This window comes from Alosa pseudoharengus, unplaced genomic scaffold, assembly GCF_046254945.1.
Source record: "Alosa pseudoharengus isolate Yale_2024_CS ecotype anadromous, Long Island Sound unplaced genomic scaffold, YU_APseudo_1.1 YU_APseudo_1.1_scf_6, whole genome shotgun sequence".
Taxonomy (NCBI): domain Eukaryota; kingdom Metazoa; phylum Chordata; class Actinopteri; order Clupeiformes; family Clupeidae; genus Alosa; species Alosa pseudoharengus.
Window position 1 is genome coordinate 37268933 of NW_027468848.1, and position 27227 is coordinate 37296159.

At 41.8% G+C, this 27227-nt stretch overlaps 1 protein-coding gene across 1 annotated transcript in view; it reads left to right on the forward strand.

Annotated features, from left to right (window-relative positions):
• Positions 1 to 17785, forward strand: part of msi1b (musashi RNA binding protein 1b) — a 19133-nt gene extending 1348 nt beyond the window's left edge. Inside the window, exons 4-14 of the mRNA XM_076269894.1 lie at positions 124 to 208; positions 6792 to 6833; positions 7051 to 7143; positions 11514 to 11562; positions 14179 to 14261; positions 14575 to 14692; positions 15129 to 15209; positions 16026 to 16082; positions 16860 to 16919; positions 17202 to 17353; positions 17738 to 17785. Coding sequence (XP_076126009.1) covers positions 124 to 208; positions 6792 to 6833; positions 7051 to 7143; positions 11514 to 11562; positions 14179 to 14261; positions 14575 to 14692; positions 15129 to 15209; positions 16026 to 16082; positions 16860 to 16919; positions 17202 to 17353; positions 17738 to 17779 — 862 coding nt within the window. The 3' untranslated portion in view covers positions 17780 to 17785. The remainder of the gene's footprint in view (positions 1 to 123; positions 209 to 6791; positions 6834 to 7050; positions 7144 to 11513; positions 11563 to 14178; positions 14262 to 14574; positions 14693 to 15128; positions 15210 to 16025; positions 16083 to 16859; positions 16920 to 17201; positions 17354 to 17737) is intronic.
• The last annotated feature ends 9442 nt before the right edge of the window (positions 17786 to 27227 follow it).

A 27227-nucleotide genomic window follows, 5' to 3' on the forward strand; every position in this document is an offset into this window, starting at 1 on the left:
CCAGCGCTCGGCCTTAACCGCATGAGAGCTTCACGCTTTCTTTTTACGATTGTGAGCTTATACATTTACTGCGCTCTAGCATACGGAGGACCACGGAAAAAATTTTTGTCTGTTTGTTTACAGGGGTTTTGGGTTTGTCACGTTTGTTGATCAAGCTGGTGTGGACAAAGTTTTGGCCCAGACCAGACACGAGTTGGACTCAAAAACAGTGAGTTTAATTTTTTTACATAGTCTATCTGTGCTCAGATTTGATTTTTATTTGCTGCTGCTGTGTCATGTCAGTATATTCCAGGATATGCAATAATAGCAGGTGCACTTTGTGTGCTTGACATGATCATTGAGGGCTGCTGACGGGCTACATGGTTGTATAGTCGGTCTGTTTGAACTGTTTTTTCTCTCTCATCCAATCGTGCAAAATTAATTTATGATAAAAAAAAAACAGTTGAAACTCTGTTGCATGCCTTTTCCATGCCAGCAACCAATAAATGTATGTGAACATTTGAGATCACAGACATCGCAGAAGAAAACATTGTTCCGCACAAGAAGTAGCCTAGGCCAGCTTACATACCTTGATGAAAGCTCAGTCACATTGAACAAACTCCTCATCTCAGGCCACTGCTGTCTCAGCATGTGCTGATGAGTTGTAGATGACTGGCAAAGACAGCGTGAAGACTAACTGTTTGTACACTTTGTAATCTGCTTTTTTACTCAGCATACAGTATTATGTGGTGACTTACACATTAATGCTGGACTCGTGAGTTTTGTCATTTGGTTACTGAATGGGTAAAGTTCTGCAATGGAGCAAAGTCACCCTCCTCCTCCTCCCTTCTCCTGCAAAGAGGCCAGGAAGGTTCTCTCCCTCTGGGTCGATTGCCATGGTAACTTGGGGAACCTAGTAGGGTGAGTGCCACTCTATGTGGCACAATGTGTTCAAGTTAAGAAAACTCTTTTGAATTAGGAAGAATAGATATTAACTCAAATCGTAAAATTTTACTGCAAATTTTACCGTAAAATGGGCTGCAAATTCACATCTTCTGGCCAGGCCACATATTTGTACTGTGATGCTTTAGTTGAAAAAAACATTCAATTTCAGGGCAAAACCTATGTGGCATAGGTTGACTATTATCTGTTATTGCAGTATATTTGCATTCCGAAATTATAAAGAACTACTGTTGGTGTATGTGCACAAATCTCTTTGTATACAGTTAGTTGGTAACTGTTGAAACTAATAATTCCCAGTCTTAACACTGTGGACCATAAAGTCATTAATTAAATCAGAGACCTGTTTCTTGATTACAGTTATCAGCTTCTTGTTTCTCAGCCACATATTTTACCTACCTAAAGAATCATCTCAGCGGACCATGCATCTCCAGAATGACTGGTCAATTATTATTTGGCCTAACCTACTAATAGTTCTGTCACATGTATTCTTGTATTGTTACATATCTTGTGCAGTTATTATAGAAGAGAATAGTTTTATAGCACTTATTATCCCAAAGATGGATATTTTTCATCAGGTGACACTGTTTTGGTTATGGACAGAAGGTTGTTTTTGTCGAAGTGCCAGTGTCTTCCCGTACTTCTCTGTTGGCAATAATGTTCATAAAGTGACGTGGAGATCATAGAGGTAGCTTGACTCCGAAAGTATGTAAAACACAAACAATGATAAAGAAAGAAAATTACATTTGTGTACAGCTTTCACTTTACTTTTAGCGAGTTAGCTTGTGTGTGTGTATGTGAATGTAAATGTGTGTGTATATATGTGTGTGTGTTTGTGTGAGCAATTGTGTGTGTGTGTGTGTCTTTGTGAGTGCTGTGGATGTGGGCGGGTCTGAGGACAATGCTGCCCGTTGGTTGCCATAGGGACGGTCGAGTCTCTTTCCCCAGGGGGTCGGAGAGAGGGAGTGGTAGTGTCTCTGGGTCAGTTCAGTAAAACTTTCAGAGTTTCTTTCCCTCTTTCTCTCTCCCCTCTCTCTTTTACTTTTTCTCCCTCTTTTTCTTTCTCAGTCTCTCTTTCTCTCTTTCACCCCCTTAGTCCTCCTTCTGCCACCGCCACCTTACTGTCTCAGAGCACTTCAAGCGTGATTGCATAGATTTATATACAAAGCAGGCACCTGCTGATGTTAAAATATGTACCACGTGCTTGCTGTAGGTAGAGGACTGTGTAATTCATTTGTGTGTGTGTGTGTGTGGGGGGGGGGGGGGGGGGGGTCATTTAAATCAGAAGTTAGAGAAGTATAGTAGTTCGGGTAAAATGCCCGTCATGTAGCCTAGTCTTTGTCTGGCTAAAGAAAAGAAATAAACAAAGGCTGCTGAAGTCAGGAGGACAAGGCTGTCACTTGCAGTCAGGGCAGAAGTTGGCATGGCGACCACAGTCTCTTCAAATGACATTCCACACAGCCATGCGTCTTTCAATCTTGCAAACTCAAGTGATAAAGTGTTGTCTCTGAAGTCCGTGTGTAAAGTCTGTAATAAAGACTAAATTCATCAGTTAGCGGTCCATGAAGGGACCTTTTCATCACTTTTTTCCTATAGGTGAATGGAATATGTCCTCATGAAATACATCAAGCTTTGTTTGGTCAATTCCCACATAGCTGAATGGCCACTTTTGTATTTCGCTCTCTGACACAAAAATCGGCAGCTTCAAGATAATATATCACCCACCAATGCTCCTGCAGTATGTGTTTTATTGGTGACACATAACAAATTCTCCACTTTTTTCAAGTTCTGTAGTGTTTTGCGGACAACGGGCTGCTGCACTACTAGCTCAGTGGCTAGCGCACAAGCTCTTCCCATGCCTCTGTGCCTCAGTAACAGCTTGGCCATACCTCTGAACTGAACTCCATGTAAACTTAGTAATCTGGGCTACGTGAGCAGAGGCCAAGGCAGAGCGAGAGACACGCAGGCTTTTATTCGAGGCCCCCTCCTCCACTGCCACCCCCACCCCTACCCCTAGCCTCAGCCCTCCATACTACCCCCAGCCCTGCCTGGGAGACTGGGGCCAGTGTGAAGGTGCCTCATGGCAAGCTGCCTGGCCTTCCTTTGGGCTGGAAGAGATTAGCCCTAACAAGCTGACCAAAGCAAGCAGGGGAGGGGGAGGGACGGAGAGAGAGGGGGATTGAGAGAGAGAGAGAGAGAGAGAGAGAATGAGAGACAGAGATGGAGAGGAGTGGAATTAAGGAGAGAGAATGAGAGAGAGAGATGGAAAGGAGTAGAATTAGAGAGAAACAGACAGAGTGAAAGAGAGAGATTTGTGGGCAGGGGGCAATTTTTAGTCTGCTTCCTCTTTTCTGTGTCCTTTGTAATAATTAAAGTAGTTGCTCTGCAACAACTAATCAGATCGAATAGAACTGGTACGAGCTGGACTAGACTATGTGCATCTTTATGCCAGGGCTTGAACCTGGATAGTAAGTCTGGATTAGTCTGTGTGTGTGTGTGTGTGTGTGTGTGTGTGTGTGTGTGTGTGTGTGTGTGTGTGTTTGTGTGCTACAGTGGGGTTTTACTCATTATAGTATCCTTAGCCAACTGCTGCTGACAGATTTTAAGTGATTGACCTGATGGGATTGACCTTTTCAGTAAACCCAAATAGATACTGTTGGACACTGGTGTGTGTTTGTCTGTGTGTGTGTGTGTGTGTGTGTGTGTGTGTGTGTGTGTGTGTGTGTGTGTGTGTGTGTGTGTGTGTGTATTTGGTATGTGTATGCATATATGTCCATGTAAGCATGCATTTTGTTTATGCACAGAATATACAACTATTTTCCAGACACTGTGTGTGTGTGTGTGTGTGTGTGTGTGTGTGTGTGTGTGTTTGTGTGTGTGTGTGTGTGTGTGTGTGTGTGTGTGTTCATTCACAGTTTGGTATGCTCTTTCGCTTTGTATGTTTTTATTGGAATAACTGTATGGGCAACAATATTATAAAAACACATTCAGAGGCATGGGATTTAAAAAAGTAGGCCTAGACGTACATTTTTCAATCATGTTAAATCCTAAATCACACACAACATCCTTGACCGGTATACTTCAAAAATAGGGCTTCATGCATCAGAATATTTTCATATGATGAATACACAAGAAAACAAAACTCTGGGAATAAGACTCTTCCTTTGTTTTTATCTACCCTGTTTTATCTGACAACATAAATATGTAATACAATGATTGGAAATGATATTACCTTATGTTGCAGAAGTTACACGTTTTGTTTCAAACAGAACCTGATGCAGAGGTGTGTGTGTTGCTGGTCTGTACTACACATGAGCCACTCCCATGCTCTTCACATCTTTATTTTTCTTTATTCAGCATGATTAACCCCATTCATTTTGATGTACCCTGTGTCTTCTTTTATTTTACTTTTACTTTTATTTTACTAGGTTTGATCCCCACCAGAATGTGTGTCTGTGTGTTGATTTTGTTTATTTCTTTTTGTGTGTGCGCGTGCTCATGTGCGTGTGTGTGTCTGTTTGTTTTTGATTGTGCACAGGAGTGTGGGGCGACAGAAGTGGTTGGTGACACGAGGTGACTATATCAGAGTTGTAGATAGAGAACCATAGTGCTAAAAACAAACGTAGTTCTACGCATTCGATCTCCACTCAGTCTAGCCTAGCATCTTCTCTCTATTCTCTAGCTGTTGTTTTTTTCTTTTACTTCACATCCAATACTGGTAGATATCATACAGTATGTGCCATTACAAACAACTCCAGTGTTGAACTGAAGTGGTTTACTTCATTTGGGCTGCCAGCTCTTAGCAGTAGCTCTGGTGATAAAACCCTGTTGCTGGTTACAAACTAATATTAGTTTGCTGCTAGCTCTGTACTGTTCTGTCACTACAGTACAGTGCCACATAGTGTAGCAGTGGGTATCTAGCTGGATTAGCTGGAGTTTGTTAGACTAATATAGAGATCTTCTAGCCTATTTGTAGCATGCGTCTTCACAGCATGTACTAGCTGTTTGGTTAGATGGAATGTTCTGTTCTTTGCATGAGGGTCTCCAATGCTTGAATGCAGATGGCCTTCATAGTTCTTCATAGAGAAATGAATTACTGGAATGATTCTTGATTTTGTGATGAAATTCTGTAGCACTAACACATTTAGTAGTGGTAGTCAAGCCTTTACAATGACAAAAAAAAAGGTTTCCATTACAAGTAGAGATTTTGGGTCAGATCAACTCCATGGAAGATGCGATTCATTGTGCACTATTGTCCCACAACAATGTAGACTGGACAAAGAAAAGAATGAAGGGGAACAGAGAGAATGAGAAAGAGAGAAAGAAAGGTAGGAAAAGAAAAATATAGATAGAAAATAAATAAATAAAACAAGAGGCAAAAGATGCAAAAACAAACAAGCACAAACAAGCTGTCCTGTCTGAGATTCTATCATTTTCATGTCAATCTTTTTTATTTCTATTGTATACCTGTCCATTTTCTTTTTATTTTCTTTTAATTTTTTCCTTTTTATCTTGGGAATTGAGATGTATTTGTGACTTTAGTGTTTGTGTGAGATTCTTGCAGATCACATGTCACACAATGCCATGAAAGAAAAGGTCAGAGAGATCAACTTCTTCCATATACATACACTTACAATCCCAATCTAAGTGCACACACACACACACACACACACACACACACACACACATTTATACACAGGGGTACACCCATGTATGCACACACACACACACACACACACACACATACACACACACACACACACACACACACACACACACACACACACAGTATTTCACTCACTTTGACAGGCATGCACTACCAGGAGACTGTGTGTGTAAAGAATAGAATGAGACTGAGATTTACTTCCTAAGTCACTTGTCAGCATCTAGCTGAAGCCGTGTCCTAACCCAAGGGTGAGAGAGGCCACTGCTAGTTAACATGCAGGGCTGCTTGAAATAAAAACTGTATCAGGAAATAAACAACCCAGGTCAGATGGAAAGGTGATTATATACCCCCACTTTCTTTCCCACGTTTAGCAGCAGGTGAACGTCACCGATCCACTCTCTTTTTCCTTTCCCAGGTGAACCATTACCAGATCACTCTCTTCTGCACCTGTCATATGAAATGGCGGGAAACCAAATGTATTCAGTGTTCTTCTCCCCACCCTTATGCTCTGTTTTTTGTTACAGTTTTTGTTCTCTGTCTGGTTTCTTTAAGCTTTGTTACCTTCCACTTTTATCTGTGAGATTTTGCTTGTCACCTGGGATGATATTGCTAATTTTTCCCCATAAAGGCATCCTATGCATTTTTTCTACCTTGATATAACAGCTTCAGCCATTTTGATGGTAAACTAACTTGTAGTTGAGAGAATGGCGCATCCGCCTATCTCAACCTGTCTACGGAGAACCAGCCTTCGCTCTCCCCTGACTCTACTTTATGGCAATTGTGCAATATCCTACTGTTGTTTAATACTGCCTTATCAGTTGGCATGGCTCTTTGGAGTATTAGCTGATTTGTAAACATGTCCACATGTACCACATGTCCAGGGGAAGGGTGCAAGCTATGAGTGGTGTTTACGACAGTTGTGTAAAATACTAATACACTTCAAAATATAGGGGATTCCCAAAACATTGCATTAGTATCCTATCTCTTTTGCTGCTACATATCACATTCAAAATGCATGCTTTCGAGAGGAAAAGTTTGAGAGGAAATAACAACAAAATTGGACATATCCCCAGGAGCCTACCTTGATTGGATAAAGAGCCAGCGATCTCTTCAAGTCTTCCCCTGGCTTTAAGGACTGTGTCTGTGTTTGTCTAAACTAGCCTCTCGTCTTGAATTCCTCCTCTAGATCGACCCAAAAGTCGCGTTCCCACGCAGAGCGCAGCCGAAGGTATGTCGATGAGTCTAACAATCTCTGTTTTTGTTTGTGTATCCTATATTCTGTCTGATGTCTGATAATTATTTGGAAACATAGCATACAGGCAGTCACTTATTTTTATTCTATTAATCAAGCTATTTTTGTAATAAGTCTCAGCCACACAATACAACTCTGCCACATTTGTTCTGTGTGTGAACGTCTGTTTCTCGTGTTTTCTCTTCAATTGCAGTTAGTGACTCGGACCAAGAAGATCTTTGTGGGAGGTCTGTCTGTAAACACCACCATCGAAGATGTTAAGCAATATTTCGACCAGTTTGGAAAGGTAGGTCTTATGATTCTAACTTATCCTCCTCAGCTGGTACACACTATGACAGCATGAACAGCAAAATCATTTCACCTGTCTGGTCTGATGGGCGTACCATAGTGGCAAATGTCATAAAATATTAAGGGCATAACAGTCACATATATTTTCACATTCACATTAATGTCGTCTTTCTTCTGATTTCTTGTGTGAAGAGTCTGAAATAGTTTCAAACATTAGCAGATTATAGAACACCTTATCTGTAATTAAACAAGTCTGGCAAATTACTTTCAAGACAAGTGACAGGCACAGAGGAGGCAAAGGCACGAACAGAGTTGGAAGGGAGTGCAGAGAAGAGTAGAAGGGTTGGAGAGGGAGCGCTAGAGGGAGGGGTGCCGAGAGAACGAAAAGTTTTTGCGAGTGGAGACAGAGGGGGGGAGGGATTACCCGAATCTGAATTAATCTGATGTAACAGCTGCTCCAACCCGCCACCCCCTCCCGGCCTGTTACCGTGGCGACCCAGGCTCGCCATTGTCCCCAAGTAATTCAGCGGAGAAGAGGCTTGTGGAGCGTGTGAGTGTGTGTGTGTGTGTGTCTGTGTATGTGTATGTGTGTGTGTTTGAGTGTGAGTGTGTGTGTTTTGTGTGTGTGTTTTTGTGAATAAGGGGTCGAGGGCGTTTGTCAACACTGAAATCTGTGTAACAATACAACCGAAAAAATTAGACAGAAAAGTTGCCATTACATTATGCCTCCTCTTCACTTCATGGACGTTTGGACTTTAACAGAACAGGAACATGTGTTACGTTTTCCATGTCTCCAAAAAAACAAAAATACTTTTTGTGCATTGTCCCTGCCCTATACCAGGACTGAGACATATACAGTTGGAAAAGACAGTAAGAGAATGTCTCGTCTGTACAGGGATTTGAGTTTGAGTTCAGCTTCCACTGAAGCTTTATGATTTGAATCCGTAGGGAGACGACAATTAGAGTGGGAGAATGACTGCACTCATTTTGCATTGATCCCATAATTGGAGCCCATTTTTAAATGGAGGATCGGAGCGAGGAATGGTCTATCATAGAAAGCCCACTGGTGTGACTTTTGTTGAAAGAAAGAGAGACAGAGAGAGAGCGAGAGAGAGAGAAAGAGAGAGAGAGAGAGGGTGTAAGGGAGAGAAAAAGATAGATGGAAAAATGTAGGTTCCAGCCACCCGTGGAAGTTCCACATTAGATTGCCTCACTGGACACTTTGTCTGTTCACCCTGGTTTGGGCAGGGGGTGGAGAGAGGGATGGGAGAGAGAGAGAGAAAGACACGCAGGATGAGAGGAAGAGGGAGGAGGGGTTGGGGACAGTGCTGTCCTCTATTAAAATGTCCGCCATGTGACATATTACTCCATTAATGTTCCCTTCTCACACTCTTATTTAAGTGTTTTATTAGGAGGTCAGATAGATTGTATCATTATAAGGCCCATTGATATGCCCTGGTGACTTTTTGCTGTTGTGGTAGGAAAGGTACTGACAACAGCTGAATTAAAGTAGCCATCTCATCAGTGCACTGTCTGTTAAGATCTTAAGTACATTGGCTAACGGATTTCAATAGTGTGGAGTTTACTTTGTCCCAAGGACTGAGCCTTAATTACTGCTGAAGACTGAAGTCCTAATTATCAAAGATTGTGTCTCGCAGCAAGTGTGGGAGAGAGCACCACCTGATGAATTGGTGATCTTCAGACACAGTACTTAGCTGTGGTGTGTTTGTTTCTCCAGTGGAACGAATGGCAGAAGGCAGATGTTTTTCTGTCAGTCCTGGGGTTTCTATCTGCCTGCTATTAGAGAAAGAGAGAGAGAGAGAGAGAGAGAGAAATATTTTTTGTGTGAGTCTATGTATGTGAGTATGTGTGTGTCTGTGTACTTGAGTAAGTTTGTGTGTGTGTGTGTGTGTGTGTGTGTGTGTTTGTGTGTGCGTGTGTGTGTGTGTGTGTCTGTGTGTGTGTGTGTGTGTGTGTGTCTTGACCAATGGGGTCATTTCACAAATGTCAGGACTGTCAGCAGTGAGTTGAATGTGATCAGACCGTCTGCTCTTCTTACACACTAAAAAAGCACATGCACACACACACACACGCACACACACACAGACAACCCCCCCACCCCATCCCAAAACACACACACACAAACTTAGGCCCTCAACCACCACCCCCCCCCCCACACACACCCACCCCATCCCCAAACACACACACAAACTTAGGCCCTCACCCCACACACACACACACACACACATGCACACACACACACACACTTACGCCCTCACCCCACACACATGCAACACACAGTGCACAAGTGACCTTTGACCTTCACCACAGAGCCTCTTCTTCTAGAGCTATGCTTAGCTGTCCTTCAAGTTGTAAGCAATGCCACATACAAACACACACACACACACACACACACACACACAACACACAACACACAACACACACACACACACACACACATACACACACACACACACACACACACACACACACACAGCCAGAAACATTGGCTCATTGCAGGACCCTGTATCACACCTTCACCAAAGCCAGAGATTGAGAGTGTGCCTTGACTAAAGAATCACTGACTCTTTACACATACTGTACACACTGATGTATGTGTACACACACACACACACACACACACACACACACACACACACACACACACACACACACACACACACACACACACACACACACACACACACATGCATACACCCTGGCTCAGTCAGTCCTAAGTGCAACGTTATATGCATGTGATAAAGAGTTTTTGGCAGGTGTCTGTTAGTCCGATCACGGCTAGATCATGATCTTATTTCAATTTATAATACTCTGAGTCAGGAAGGGTCCCAAAATAGGCGATTGGTAATCATCTCTCTTTTCAGGGGTTTTTACTGGGCACATCAGAGTCTATAAACATGTAAAGCAATGCCGTGGGCAGGGGCATCTACTTCATCAGTAATGAGAAGGGGGAAATGATAGGGGCAAACTAAGGGCTAGAAACAACATGTGCAGAAGTCATACAGTGGCCATAGTTTTCTTTCTTTGTTTGTATGTGTTCTCCCAGCCTCTCTCTCTCCATCTATCCCAGCCTCTCTTTCTCTCTCCATCTCTCTCTCTCTATCTCCATCTCTCAATCTCTCTCCCAGCCTCTCTATCTCTCTCTCCATCTCTCAATCTCCTGTAGCTGTGTAACTTCTTGTTCTGGTTTTTGTAACGGTGTCTCAGCATGTCTTCTATTCCCCATTTATTTCCTTTCTTTTCAGAGTAGCACTTCAGTTCAGGGCACAGACACACACACACACACACACACACACAGATACACACACACATGCCAAAGAGTCACACAGGTCACATTGTACAATAGCAAATTATGAAAATATGAGTCACTTATTGTACAACACAAAGGTTCTTGTCCTCCCAGCTTTTCTTTCCTCAACCATACACTCATAAAGAAAATTCTTAGAAGGGGTATGTGTGTTGTGTGTGTGTGTGTGTTCTAGTCCACACACCCAATCTGCCCCCCCCCCTCCCCTCCTTCAGTTGCTATGGAAATTGTTAAGTATGTTGAGAAGAGAGAGGGAGCTTAAAAGAGCATTTGCCCTCTCAACACTTGTTGGGTTGGTTACCAAGAGCCTGACTATTTTTTTTATTATTTATTTTCCTTTTCCAAAACTTCTCATCCTCTGAGAAAATGGCGAAGCTCAACTCAGAGCAGGACATTTTTAAATGTAACCCCTCCCTCTTACATGCACATGCACATGCACACACACACACACACACACACACACACACACACACACACACACACACACACACACACACACACACACACACACTGATGCTCCTTTATTGAACTGACCCCCCCGCACCCCATCCTGTTGCTCCCCTCCGTCGTCCTCTCTCCCCTGCCTCACTCCTTGCCTCCTCCCTGCGCTCGATTTGTCCATCTGTCACTGGGCACCTAAGTCAGGGGGTGGAGGTTGAACCCACCCGGATCAGGGGGACCAGAGCATACAGTCACTTCTGTAATAGCGCTCTACATTCGTCAAGGCCCTTATTAGCCTATTTGTTTCTGGGGTTTTTTTATGCATAAAGGGAACTCATCAGAAACACCAACTGCTATATTATGAATTACTATATCATTCATTTATTTATTTTCGGGCAAAGACTATGTGAGTTCCTTCTGTACATTAGCCTGGTTCAGATATGTCACTTGGATCCTCTTTATTTGTTTTTGTTTGGTTTTTATGGTAAATTGCAGTACAGCATACAGTTGAATTGGTTGTAGTCCACTTTGGTTGTGAAATATGTTGATACCTGTCCGCTGTCTAACTCTCTTTCTCTCTCCTACTCTGTGTCTTCTAGGTTGACGACGCCATGCTCATGTTTGACAAAACCACCAACAGACATAGAGGTTAGTATTCTAGTATTTATTTTTACCTCTCGTATTTCGACTTTGTAATGGAATTAATGTTGCTTCAGAAAACAGTAAGTCCCGTTCACTTTACAGTTAATCATCTCTTTGTGAGAAGAGCATCTCACTCCGCTGTAAAATGTGGAGGGAGATGCTCAGTGGTTGTCTTTCTTGAGTTGTTCACTTTGCAGAGCTTGCCTGTGTAGTTTGCATTACACGACATAAGGTTAGATTAATGCTCTGACTGGACCTGTGGAGAACAAGCTGAAGGTCAGATACATTCAGCCGTAATTATGCAATAAGTTTCAAGCCTGAGGACAGAGATGAGCAGGATGTTCTCTCTCTCTCTCTCTCTATCTCTCTCTATCTCTCTTTTTCTATCTAGCTATCTAGCTATCTCTCTACCTCTATCTCTATGTCTCTTGTTGTCTCTCACACCCGCACCATTTGTCAATTTTCACAACTTTAGCTGTAAATAGGTCCCTCAGGTCTTACACCTGACTGGAGCCGATCCCATCCCTTAACCACACCAGATCAACTCAATTCAAGTCAAGTTACATGCATTTATAGACCACAGTACCACAGTGCTTTTTAGTTGAAGCAAATCAGACATTTAATCAGGGTCCTCTCCGATCATTTCCACAGTGGGGGTTCATTTCCCCCCGCTGACAACCTCACTTCCTGTGTTCACTATTCCTTGTTTCTGCTTACCATAGCCCTCCATTATACAGTTCTGTGTGCAAAAATACTACTAGACTAGACTTACTATCCTTTAAAATCATCTGTCAACCATTTGCCTCCTATAAAGTCCTCGTTAGTCTATCCATTCTTCTCTTTCCTCTCTTCATCTTCTCCTCTTCTTCTTCTTCTTCTTCTTTCTCTTCTCCTCCACCTCTTCTCTCCTCTACTCTCCTGTAGGGCAATCCATCGGGGAGGGGTGGGGGCTGGGCTAATTAGTCGTCCAGTTAATCTGGGTTTAAGATAAACCCTCGTTAAGCATTTCCCCCTCCCAGCTACTGATCGATTACGACAGCCTGACGGCTTTGCAGCGACCTGGAGGCGCAGGAGGTTACAGGGTGGGGGAGGAGTGTGAAGGAAGGAGTGAGGGAGAAGGAGGGATGAAGGAGTGATGGAGAAGGAGGGATGAAGGAATGAGGGAGAAGGAGGGATGAAATGGACAAAAAATGAACAGTCGGTGTGAACGTGCCAGGTCGCCACGCTCACAGCAGAGCGGTGTGGACACCTCAGCGTGAACACAAAATAGAAAGAGATATTAAATGTGTGTGTTACCACCGGCCGGCTATGGATCTTAATATAAATGCTCATGTTAATGTGAAGTACTGTCCACGGTCCAGTCGGTCCTTTTGCAAAGGAGTATTTGTCCTCAGAAATTATCTCAGGTGTGAAAACGTAAATGGTTATGTGATTTCACCAACATCTAGAATGGCCACTCTTCAGAGTGAGCACCCACCCTCACTCTGTGTAAGTATACAGAGGTCACTTAGGCACTGACAGTTATACAAGTTACATACTACCAATCTTTTTTATGGATCATAGTAGGCTATGAGAGTTCTTCCTGTCAAATAAATTAATGCCATTCATCTCATTGTGTATGGCATTGCATGTCATGCATTACTCCTAGTTAGTAAGTTCATTTCGTAATCAATGCAGAATAACACTATCATATTTTATCATAATCTTTGGCATCTACCAGACAATCTTTCGTATCTAGCAGACCGTGAGTTTACAGTACCCTCCAGAATTATTGGCACCTCTGCTAAAGTTGACTAATAAGAGGAATATAAAATCATCTTTTGGAAATGTATCTTAATGCCTTAAGTAAAAAATGAGAAAATATCCAACCTTTAAGGACCCCAATTTTCTTTGTGAATTAATAATGTGTCATACATAAATAAATGTTCTTCCTTAAAATACAGGGGTCATCAAGTATTGGCACCCCTATGTTAAATTCCCATAGAGGCAGGCAGATCTTTATTTTTAAAGGTCAGTTATTTCTTGGATCCAGGATACTATTCATCTTGATAAAGTTTCCTTGGCCTTTGGAATTAAAATAGCCCCACATCATCACATACCCTTCACCATACCTAGAGATTGGCATGGTTTTATTTTTATGCTCATTGAGCTCAAGGCAAATCAAACCAGCTAATAGGCTAACTGAAATAAAACCATGCCAATCTCTAGGTAAGATTTTATATTCCTCTTTTTAGTCAACTTTAGCAGAGGTGCCAATAATTCTGGAGGGTACTGTATATGTATATATGTGAAATTATTGTTGTCGTTCTAAAAGTATTGTTCCTAAGTTAAGTTCTTAAAATATTGTTGTATAATAGTTGTTAAAGTTCTTATGTTATCCATTCAGTGAATAATTATAAGTAGCATCATCATGAAACCTGCTATGTGGGAGAGCTGGAGTTTTTGAATAGTCCATGAAGCAAGAGAAACACTGAGGCTGATCATTGAGGTGGCCTTGACACCTGATGCTAAAAGGAAGTTGGAACGTGGAGGAGGACAAGTGAAATGCGTGAGCGGCTTTTGTTCTGTCTGTGTGTGAGCGAGCTCGGCTCTCACCTCTGGGCCCTCCTCCTCCTCTTTCAGGTTTCGGCTTTGTCACGTTCGAGAACGAGGACGTGGTGGAGAAAGTCTGTGAGATCCACTTCCATGAGATCAACAACAAAATGGTGGGTAGACAGGTTGTGTTTGTATGTGCTTTGTGAGTGAATGAAAGAGTGAGTGAGTGAGTGAGTGAGTGAGTGAGTAGGGAGTGTTTGTGTGTGTGTGTGTGTGTGTGTGTGTGTGTGTGTGTGTGTGTGTGTGTGTGTGTGTGAGCGAGAGAGTGAAGATGTAAATATGTCTATGCTTTTGTACAGTAACAGGCGGAATCAACCATTTGTCTTTTAGCTGTGAATTTGTCATTTTTAAACAGTTCTATTCATATCAACTTGATTGCTGCTAAGCCAGGGTTCACCTCTCACCCAATGTGTTTGTTTTCAGGTGGAGTGCAAGAAGGCTCAGCCCAAGGAAGTGATGACACCTACAGGTTCATCCAGAGGTCGCGCACGGGTCATGCCGTACGGAATGGATGCTTTCATGCTAGGAATCGGCATGCTGGGTAAGACGATACCTGCCACTCTTGATGCCAGGCCCTGGGTCTGGGTTAAACAGCGGAAATAAAGACAATGTTCAGGCTGATATGAATTGGGGCTCAATAACTAAGTTTAGTGTAGCATAAATGAAAGAACTGTGTATGGCAAAGATGTTGAGGAAGATTGTGATGTGTGTGAGTGCCAATTCAGTCATCAACATACTGGCCATTAGTGGAATCAAAACTCTCTGACTCCAGCTAGTGGTCAGTGTATGAGTTGCGGATAAGCCCATGTCTAATTTAAACTCTGTTTAAAAAAAAAAAAATGTTTACCTGGCACATCTGCAAGCCTAGCCAGCCACACACACACACACACACACACACACACACACACACACACAAACACACACTCAGTTCAACGGTCCCAGTGACGTCCTGCTCAGACACCTGTCCTGTTTCTCAGGTTACCCAGGGTTCCAGACGGCCACCTACACCAGCCGCAGCTACGCTGGCCTGACCCCCGGCTACGCCTATCAGTTCCCTGGTAAGATGGGCCTTCATTCAGTAGAATAGCCTCTCTGATTGAACACTCCGTACGCACACACGTGTGCATGGTAGTTTACTGTATAAATGTATCTGTCTTGTGTTCTTTTCCAGTGATAATATAGATACCTATCAGGTTGCATGCATTTGTGAAAGACTATATGTACTTGTGGATATGCACCCTTTTAGTAGAGTGTAAAGCAACCTGCTTCTTTCCATTGTACTTGCAAATCTATCTATCTGTAATGATGATACACACAGACACACACACACACACACACACACACACACACACACACACACACACACACACACACACACACACAGCCACACACAGGTATACTACACACCACATAAGGACAGACAAATTGCACACACACACACACACACACACACACACACACAAAACATAAGCCCATATAATGCAAATGCATTTTCTAGAAACAGGTACATCACCTGAAAATTTGGCAGACAGACAGCTGCTTGTAAATTTCAAGTAGTGTACTTAAACATGTGTGTTTGTGTTTATATATGTATATTCATACATGTGTGTGCATGTGTATGTGTACCCCCACACTGATTTCATGAAGTAGTTCACATATATATACAGTAAATCAAATCGGTCTGTCTGTCTCTCTGTAAGTCTGCTGGTGTGTATCCAATGAGTCATTCTGTGATCCCTCCTTACCTGTTGTGCCCTGTCTTTAGCTAAGTGTCACTGTACAAGCTTGACCTGTGAATACATGTGTGTGACGGCGTGAGTGTGCGCATTTGTGCTTTTCTGCTGTGTCTAACCGCTGTCTCATCTCTATTCTAGAGTACCACTTAGAGAGGACCCCCCTCCTGACTTCACCCCACCCCCCAGAACTCACAGGTCAGTGCTTCCTTTGAGCTTTACAAGCAGCTTTCCTAATCCGAACAGATGTGTTAGACACTGATGCTAATGTAGAACATGCTGCATATTGCAGATCAGTATATTTTGGATAACATGAGACACTATAGATAGTAGAGCCGAGGTGTAAAAGTACGGCTTCAGAAAGTAAACGTCCTGCCACAGTTTTGTTCCTGATTCTAATTAGCACAACTCTTAAGCCACGGAGATTAGGTAATGAAATCACCTGTGTGAAGCGCACAGGTACAACCAATACATGGCAGGACTTTTACCTTCTGAAGCCGGATTATTGGATGCTGACAAAATAGTCACGTTGGCCTGGTATGTGCCGTGCATGCTGAGATGCAGCCACCTCAATTACTGTTATATCCAGTCCTGGTATTCAAATAAAAATAGTACATTTCTAGGTGCTCTAGATAATGTTGAGTGCCTCAATCAACTACACAGTCATTACACTTAATGTAAAATGATATTGGACATAGTGGACTCATAAATCATACAGTGCATCTCTAGATATCAAGAACATGACCTCTAATACAGCATGATATTGATTTTAGTATCTGATATGCAGTACACCCCATTGGAACAAAGTACTTTAGTGAACACAATAATGTGTTATGTGCCAACAATGTCAATGGTAAATTGTGATTTGCATGTTTATTTACTTGTTTCTGTGTCTTGGAGATTATGTAGCATTATGTTTGACCTGTCACCGTTACTGTAGGTAAAAGTGTGTTATTTGTTTTCTGTTGTTCTCAGCCATTCCACTGACCTACAATCCAATGGCAGCCGCAGCAGCTGCAGCAGCAGTGGTTAGAGGTAAACCAGACAAACCCTGTTATGTTTTGGTGCACATTTCTTCCCCTTCGTTACCACTCATTTGGAGGATAACTTTTTGCTGCGATGCATATTGAAATAATGTCCGTCTGCAATGCAGAGTCTTGCCCAGAACCTTTGCCCCTTGTACCACCCAGGACAACTTTGAATATATTTATTGGCAATGTAAATGATTGCCATAACATGCAAATGAAAGTTTGTATGGAGATGAATTTGCGAATGTTCCCGATCACTTCATTGGGTTGTCATGTGTCCTCCCTGAAGGCTCTACCCCCTCTCGCTCAGCCGGCTTCCTGAGCACCAGCAGTCCCGGACCCATGGCAGACCTGTACGGAGCCAATCAGGAGTCAGCGGTCAGCAGCTACCTTAGTGCAGCCAGCCCAGCCCCTAGCACCGGCTTCAGCCACAGTCTGGGGGTGAGAACGCCAGCGATGGCCCATTCATGTTTACTTATTAAAGCAGCAGTCATGGCTGCCATTAAGCTGTGTTTCATGTAGGAACATACTAATGGAAGGGATGATGTGGAGAATTCGAGTTGTCTTGAACACACCATTACGTTTCATCACAACACTAATCCATTGAACATTAATGTTTACCTCTGAAATGAGCAATCATAAGCCAATAAGCCGTGTTTTGCATATACATTTATGAAAGTATACCAACACACAGTAATAATGTTTGTAATCGTGCTCTATTATCTACTTTTGCTTAGTACCATAAAGGATTATATTTTAAAGTCTCTTTTTTCTTTCTTCTCTTTCTCCACTCTTTCTATCTCTCCATCATTCTTTCTTTCTCAGGGTCCTCTGATTGCTGCAGCCTTCACTAATGGCTACCACTAAGAAAAGTGAGTGTAGTACATCAGCCTCACAGTCACTCACACATACACATAAACACATTGCAGTTCACAAAGAGTGAAACGTCATGAACATTAACATCTCGGTGTGTGTGTGTCTGTGTGTGTGTGTGTGTGTGTGTGTGTGTGTGTGTGTGTGTGTGTGTGTGTCATGTGTGTGTGTGTGTGTGTGTGTGTTCTGTCATGCTTTAAGCTGAGCAGACAGAAGGCCTCAGCGCTGCTTTGAGCCAGAGCACTTTGTCTCTACTGGAGGTTTCAACACGCAGGCTCCCGGGGCAGGGGCCTGAAGTGGCCAAAATCTCTCCTGCTGAAGAGAGGTCAGAGGTCAACCGTTCATCTTTCACTTCCTGTCTCTCGCACTCTCTCTATCTCTCTCAACGACCGGGACATCTGGAGAAGTCGTTTTCACTGTATGTCTCCGCTTGTTTTATTTTTATAATTTTTTTTTTAAAGTGATTTGAAAGTATCTAACTGTAGTTCTTGCTTTTGTTTTTTGCCGTTACTGTACTCTCGCGTATCCACTGATGCAAAGAGCTGTGGCTTACTGATTTTTGTGCGATGGAGCTGGCATGTGTGTCTGATTGTGGCCAGGGTTGAGTTTTGCTCAGAGGATGAGAGTACAGGTTTACATGTTTCTCTGTCATAATTTGTTTGTTTGTTTTCTTTATTTCTTTTAGTTGTGCAACTTTAGAATGGGAGCAATAATCTTTGAATGTGCTGTTATCTCGCTGGTTTTAAACCTTGTAACTTTAAACTCTGAACATTTTGGATGTAATTTTTTCCCAGTGGAAGATGAGCTGAAATGTCAAAAAATGTATATTTTGGTAGCTTTTGCATACTAATGATTATAGTGATAATCAAGAAAATATTTTTCATAGTTGGGTTTTTAACCGCGAGGTTCGGTTGTTTTTAATAAAACACTGTATATACTGTTCTGTCTTTTCTGAGTTTTCCACTGAACATTTTACGGTGTTGTTATGCTGTATGGGGAACTGTGATTGGCGTTTAATGATGTCTCTGTAAATGAAAAACAGTCATGCCAGTCTAGAGGCGAGACACTGTCATAGTAACATCAGCAGTAGGCTGGATATAAGCCTACAGTAAGTCCCAGCCATTGCTGGATTCGTGTAAAGTATGTGTACATCTAAGTTACCTTAACACTGCTAATCTGAACAGTCTTTTCACACTAATCTTATTTTGTTAGAATGAACCTATCCTTTCACAATACTGACAAGAAACATCAGATGCACATACAGTCCAGGTCAGGGAGCTTATACGACATCAAGTCATATGTTGAGAGCTTCCTGGTATTTTCAACACACATTTCACTCATGTTAGTATCCAGTTTATTCACTCTGACTGCAGGAATACAGTTCCTGAAGTCCACTGTAAAACACACATGATTTCACTGTCAAACCTTGGTTTTGGATTATGTTTTTTTTTCTTTTGTGAATCTATAGCTAGGGTTTCCCTTTGCCCCCACCCATCCCTATTCCCCTGCGTTCTTATATTGTCCATTGAGTTTGTTCACATCATGCTTTGTTTCAAGAGAACATTTGAAGGTCAAATGAAGGATGCTGTTTCAAGTAGATATGTAACATGCACAGCTCTCGTGCTGGTTGCCGATTGTTTTTTTTGTTTTGTTTTTTTTTGGGCAGCCGTGTGTGTTTGTATCGTGTGTGTGTGTGTGTGTGTATGTGTGTGCGTGTGTGTGTGTGTGTGTGTGTGTGTGTGTGTGTGTGTGAGTATCATGGGTCAGTCAGGGTCTATTTTGTTACAAAATGATAATCAGTGCTAACTGTGAATTTGGCTCTTACAACTGCCACTCTCTCTGAGACTTAGGTACAACTTTATATTGCACGCAGATGGGTGCATGGTAAACTGACAGAAGGGTAATTGTTTTCAGAGTGAAAGGGAGAAAATGAATTAACTTGTCTGTTACATCTTGGGAGAAAAAAAATCAAGAAATTGATAAGGCAATAACACAATCATGTTTGCTCAGTATCTGCCTGTTGGCAGACCTGTCCTCTACTTCCCTCTGCTGGCCAAACAAAAGTACTACCAGGCCAGTGTGGAACATTCTGTCAGTGTACTGAACGTAGTGTTCTCAGGCCTAGGCCTACAGTACATCAGGGCTGTCAAGTCTACTCCTGGGCCCCCTTCCTCTGTCTAACTCTCCCTAAAGCACACCTTAACACACTTATAAATATCTAAATCAGGTGTCTTTGGCTTATCAGTATTGCCACTGACTTATTTTTGTCAGTCTGGTAGGCAGAGCAAATAAAGGATGGAGAACACTCATAGTCTAGGCAGGTGGATTAGTAGCAGAACTATGAACCATTGGAATCTATCATGAGGAGAACAAGACAGGTTCTAGAATCTTTGTCATCGTTCATTCTGAAAGTAGCTTTATGTGCTTATGGCTTTGATTCCCCCGTGAGATTCATGTTGGATTTGAATTTGTGAAAGTGTGGGTGTTCTGTACCAACCGGAGCCATGAAAGATCACTGTTTTGTGTTTATTTTATGTCCAATGTGTCATTTTTGTTATTTTGTTTTCTCTTTCACACATGTACACACTGTCTCCCGAAAACACGTAAAACTCCTAATAAATTATTTTCAAACATTCCAATTTTGGCTTCTGTAAATATTTTATTTAACAACTCACTGAACTACCACTGCATCAGTAAATTACCCTTTGTCAAACTCTGTATGGAGTTGCTTCTGGTCTCAGCATATTTTGGTTCTTAATCTTTCTCATTTCGACTTTCTAAATGTGTTATTTAAAGCTCTTAAATTTAGAGCAAGGAGGAAAACAATGTGCATCTTAGTTGTTAGTTGTTTATAGCGTGTTTGATTTTTCAGCCTCTGAAGTAGTGGTCCGTAGTGGTTGTTCAACTGACATAAACCCAGTGCCATGACCTGTGGCCTATAGGACTAGATACACTCCTGCATGAAAGCCCCTGCAGTGGCACTATGGCCTTCCTCTGTGGTTTGGTGCCTTCAGTGTGGGTTCTTCAAATATTCATGTTGCACCTTCACCCTCTTACCAACCACTTGGCAGTTAGATAAATGATCTTATACCAACAGTACCCCCCATCCCTTCTATTGTATTCTAGTGCTCTCTCTCTCTCTCTCTCTCTCAGGCCAAGTTGAGTTGCACGCCTATTAAAGTTAGATGAACTTACACCCACACATACACCCAAAGAGACAGCAAAAGGGCTAAAAACGAGGGTGAGGTTACCCATGTACTCTGAAGAAAGATAAAACCATATTCAGTAATGCCATTTCTAATCACATTGATGAGCCTAAAATGGACATAATGTTATGTTAATTTTCGGTGACCATTGCGCTGACATTGTCATGCCAGTTTTCACCTTTTGGAATGTGAGAGTTAATACATCTAGTGTGTTAAAAAGAGTTATGTAAGATCATCAATAGGTCTACTTACCAAGAAGACAGACGGTAACCAAGGTAGAGGAATATTGCTATTATGTAACCATTGTTATAGGCTACTGTTATAGGCATCCGTATTACGTCCGTGTGTCAACTCAAGCACTCTTCCAACTCACCCTGCCTGCACATCATCTGTTTGTGATGATATGGAGACAAAGTATTTTTGAGAAGACCTGGGAGAAATATATCCAAGTCATATAGTAGGCTAGGTTGGAACAAAGTAATTATGATGATTATTTTAATGGTTTTCTTTTAAGGCTGTCTTCAACCAGCACTTTTGCTCAATGAAGCTTAAGGTAAGGCCATAATTGAGTTAATTAGAGGATGAATTCATACAGTGGATTCTACAACGTAGCATTATTTCCTGTGAAACTGTTTGCTTACCCAATTACTTTCTGTACTTTAAATACATCTAATAAATAAATTTAAGGGGCAGCTGTACTGGTTAGGGCTTCGGGCTTGTAACCGAAGGGTTGCCGGTTCGATCCCCGACCAGTAGTAAAATTGTGGGCGGGGGAAGTGGTTGAGCACTGCTCTCCCATGCCAACATCCACGGCTGAAGTGCCCTTGAGCAAAGCACCTAACCCCTCACTGCTCCAGAGCACCGCTGTAGCAGGCAGCTCACTGCTCCTGTGTCCAGCTCACTGTGTGCTTCACCTCACTGTGTGTTCACTGTGTGCTTCAACTCACTGTGTGTTCACTGTGTGCTTCACCTCACTGTGTGTTCACTGTGTGCTGTGTGTGTTTCACTAATTCACGGATTGGGATAAATGCAGAGACCAAATTTCTCTCGCGGGATCAAACAAGTATATATACTTATACTACTTATACATCTACGTTTATGTTAAGACAATGATCAGCTAGTTAGTACTGTAGATCATCCACTAGCAGTGTTGGGCAAGTTACTGAAAATTAGTAATTAGTTACAGTTACTAGTTACTTCTTTCAAAAGTAATTCAATTACGTTACCAATCACTGTATATCAAAAGTAATTAGTTACTAGAGAAAGTAACTTTTGAGTTACTTTTAAGTCTGCTTTTAAAATGTCAATATGAACAGTTTATAATATGAATGAATAGTTTTGGACCTATTTATTGTAGTTTCAACGGGCCTTCAAATCAATAGCCTTGTGCATGAGTTCTCAAACTTTTTCCGACCACAAAACATTCTACAATGCATGAAGGCCTCCCTGACCTTGTTTTGCGCCACCCTCACCATCTAGGTGGTTTGATAGATATGTACAGTACACTGCCTACTGCTTTCCTACTACTTGCCTTCTGCAATATAGTAATAAGTTATTATTATCATTATTATTGCAATCCTTCTGTAGGCTACATGGAATTCGTTCAATGGGAAGTAATGTGAAACAATGTTAAATGGCCTATTTTCAAAGCAGTTATTGTCTGCTCACACACACATAACCTTAGGTTATCCTCATCCTGCTTTGAACACAGTTGTATTAGATAGCATTTTAAGCACCACCAGTTTGGGAAAAGCCTGCGCTGCACAAGTGCTGACCTACCAAAATAAGTTCTAATGCATCCGAGATTTTGGGATTGTCGCGCACTATGCAGAAGGTTACTCTTCAGCTGATAAGGTGTTCCAGAGAGAAGTTGCATGTTCCGTCGCAGACAAATGAATCCATAACACCATGGACGTCAATTCCGATATAAACATATAGCCTACTGTGCAAATAACTCAAGTCGCTACGGTAGGCTATTTGGAGGTTTCTTTATCTGGTAAGTGAAATCTGCATTTTCCTCTCGAGTTAAACGTGTGCTTGCTTGTGCCAAGGCTATATATAGGCTACCGTAGCCTATTGGTGTTGTGGCGTGGCTATGTTGTAAGAATGAGAAATTGATATAACGAGGCTTTTGAGATAGGCCTAAACAACAATGCGCTTTTACTGTAGTGGAGCTTACGAGATGGAAACGAAAGGGAAAAGGCTTTTTAAGTATGAAGGTATATTGGGTGCAAAAGTGGCGAGCACATTTAACTGCAGATTTTGCATGTGCACACTAAAGTCGTAAATGTGTAACAGTAAAGTTGAAGTTGTACATATTTTTTTATATCTTGTTAACACAAAATAGGGGCTACGGGTTCACAAATCCTTTTTACAGGTACACAAATCCTATCCTGTGAGTCACAACTTTCAAGAGTCACGCACTCGACACTTTTGCTCCAATCGTTGCAGCGCAGTAGGTGCGAAACACATTTGCACATCCGTGTTTCATAATCTGAGAACATGCACAACATTCGTGCATTTGTAAACCCAAATGTGAACTAATGCATCCGAAGTTGTGCATCTGTGAAATAATTTCTCATTAATAAAATTCTACAGATCGCTTTGATTTTCTTGCACGACTACAAGTCAATTGATACAAGTGCTCGAATCTGCTTCTACGAGTGACGAGTGACTTTTGCTCCTGGCTAGGTGATATAATCATAGACAGTAAAAGAAATGGACGAACAGACTCCGTCGTTTTCAATGGGAGGGCACTGAGTCAAATAGAACGATTTTTCAGTTGGTCCCCCCAGTACTGCGCAGACTCACACTTAACTTCGTGACGTTAGCCATCGAACTGAATCTTGTAACTCATATGATAGATACACAGAAATTCTTCTTACACTTCCTTCGCCTTCAAAGTCATCAAAGTTAAACATTTATTTATGTATTATTATTAATATCATCCTCACCAAGTCGAGTTAATGTTGAAGCTACCATAGCCTACATGATCATCTTCAAAAACAGTCATGCTAAAACAAAACAAAGTTATAGCCTTGAAGCTAATCTTTTTTCCACTTTTCCGACCTACGGTCAATCCATCGAAAACCTCTGAAATGATTAGTGCCCTTTTTAAAAAAATTAGGTTTACTTTTTTATTATTATTAGGTTCCCTCTGTGTTAATGCTTTACCTTAACATACGGTCGTGTATGCTAGGTTTTGCTTATGAGTTACCGTCATAGACAAGGTGGACTGAGCTTCTTATCCAAACAATACGGTTATCTCCCTACGGCGCGAAAGAGAGATTACGTCAAAGCTAGCTTCCCTCCAACCGAACAAGCTAACCGTTCTTCTTACGGGTAACCAACGTTACGGACGAGCTAGTGGAGTCTGTTTTGCCTTTGTAGTGTTTATGTGGATTACACAGAAGTTACAATATCGGCACAGGATATATGTTATATGAAGTTATGGTATTTCAAAAAAATCTTACAATGAATGGACTTCTATGGGAGTTAGCAGAGAGGTGGTCCCTCCAGCCTACGTCGATTCTTCTACTTCCGGGAATTCGCCTGCCCCCTTGGATATAATAGGTGCAAAAAGATTTGTATGTGTGCACGTCGAGCAATCGATCGAGAAAACAAGGCGGCCGGATCTGGATCCTGGATCACGCTCAGACTACCATTGCCTGCTCATAAAGTAAGTAACCTCAGCATGTTTCCTTATCAATGAAGGACACACGATTTATAGTTTTTCTTTGCACAAAGCGAGGAAAAAAATATTGCGGTGTGCGGTGTTAAGTCGACCTTATTATTCATAATGTCTGCACAGCAAACAATTGCTAACTTGCCTTGCACTATCCAATAGTCTTCGTGCAAGATACAAGTCAGCTGTTCGAAAATTGCAGAACGATTGTGTGTCCTAACGTTAACGATTTTGGACGGGCAGTGTTATATTTCTGTACTTCTAAACTAGTTATTTATCTAGCGATAGCTAGCTTGATCTGGCACTGGAGGATTTAGCAAGCAGGTAAACTAAGCTAAACATAGCTGTCATGATAATGTAAACCAACAAACAAGATAACTTTCTTCATATTATTATCATGTTACTTACCTTATGAGCAGACAATGGTAGTCTGAGCGCGATCCAGATCCGGCCGCCTTGTTTTCTCGATCGATTCGCTCGACGTGCACACATACAAATCGTTTTGCTCCTATTATATCACCTAGCCAGGAGCAAAAGTATCGTCACTCGTAGAAGAAGATTCGAGCACTTGTATCAATTCACTTGTAGTCGTGCAAGAAAATCAAAGCGATCTGTAGAATTTTATTAATGAGAAATTATTTCACAGATGCACAACTTCGGATGCATTAGTTCACATTTGGGTTTACAAATGCACGAATGTTGTGCATGTTCTCAGATTATGAAACACGGATGTGCAAATGTGTTTCGCACCTACTGCGCTGCAACGATTGGAGCAAAAGTGTCGAGTGCGTGACTCTTGAAAGTTGTGACTCACAGGATAGGATTTGTGTACCTGTAAAAAGGATTTGTGTACCTGTAAAAAGGATTTGTGAACCCGTAGCCCCTATTTTGTGTTAACAAGATATAAAAAAATATGTACAACTTCAACTTTACTGTTACACATTTACGACTTTAGTGTGCACATGCAAAATCTGCAGTTAAATGTGCTCGCCACTTTTGCACCCAATATACCTTCATATTTAAGATGCCCATTTAAATTGGTAATGCACTCTTGTGTGTTTTAGCATAAATCCGAAATAAGGAGGAATATGAGGAGGCTCCTATTAACTGTAAAGAATGCATCTGCAATCTAAACATGAAACACAATCGCTGGAAACACAGCTAAGGTCGGGAGACAAAGCAGCAAATGTGCATCTTGTCTGCAGTCGTTCATACAAGATCAACAGAGTAACGCAAGTAACAAACTCTTTGAAATTTCAGTAATTGTAATTGCGTTACTGGATTTACAAAAATACTTCGTTACATGCTCATTACCACTAAAAGTAGTGGAATTACAGTAACGCGTTACTTTGTAACGCATTACTCCCAACTGTCCACTAGCAACATGTTGTTCAAATACACATCTCTCTTTCTCCCTCTCTCACACACACACAAACACACACACACACACACACACACGCACGCACGCACGCACGCACCCACCCACACACACACTAAAGGCCCGGTTATACTCGCCGCACCGGACCGGTAGCGCGACAACGTGACGTCAAAATGACGTAGATCTCTCTGGCGCGCCAGAGTTTTGGCCGTGTAGCCCACGGTAGCGCACCACTCATTTTTTTTCAGACGAGCGCGACAAGGCGGAAACAGGAAGATGGACTAGTTCGAGGGCAAGCGAGTTGCAGTGTTTTGTTACAGTCGTGAATTTGTAATAGTTTGCTGGATAAGTTAACAAAGTTACCAGTCAGAGTTGCAACACATGGAATTAAGAGGAAAGAATAGAAACGATTTATTTTCAAACAAAGGATATCTATTAAGGCCTGAACAAAATCTCTTTCCACTTCAGGAAATTACACAAACTCAGCCAGCTGCTAGCTAGCTAGCCAGCTAACTAAACTGTTTAAATGATTAAAATTTTCCTCGGGATGACTAAAGTATCTATCTATCTATCTATCTATCTACCTGTGCGCACACCTTGGAAACTAGATGATAATGATGGTGGTAGTTGTGAATAGTAGCAACCAAAGTCTGAAGTACCATCACAGAGGCTAGGTAAGGCCATCCTTAAAAATATTTTTGTTTGCAGTAACAGCCAAAAAAAATAAAAAATGGGTCGGTAGGTAGGTCAATATTTTTTTTTTCAAGATTCAAAGTAAAAAAAAAAAGTACAATTTTGGTCATGGTGATTACGTAGGAATGAATTTACACAAATGTGCATATCATGACGTAACTGACTGGGTCTTCAACCTGTGCCTTCAGGCGCACCATTGCAAACCTCATTCTGATGCAGGTTATATAGACCAGCCTTTCTCAAACTTCTTTGACCTGAGGCCAGGTCATGGCAGACTTTGGGGTCATAGGGCTCATCTACATGTACCCAGAAGGAAGGCTACAATAGCTCTTGGCCACGTTATATTGAAATTTGACTATACAATACTCAATGCTATACAGTGTATTATACAGTCTCTGCTCTGTTTCTAAGGAAGTTCCAAAAAACAACGTTGTTCTATTAAGTTTCGTTAAATAAATAAATAGCCTTCCAACAGGTTGA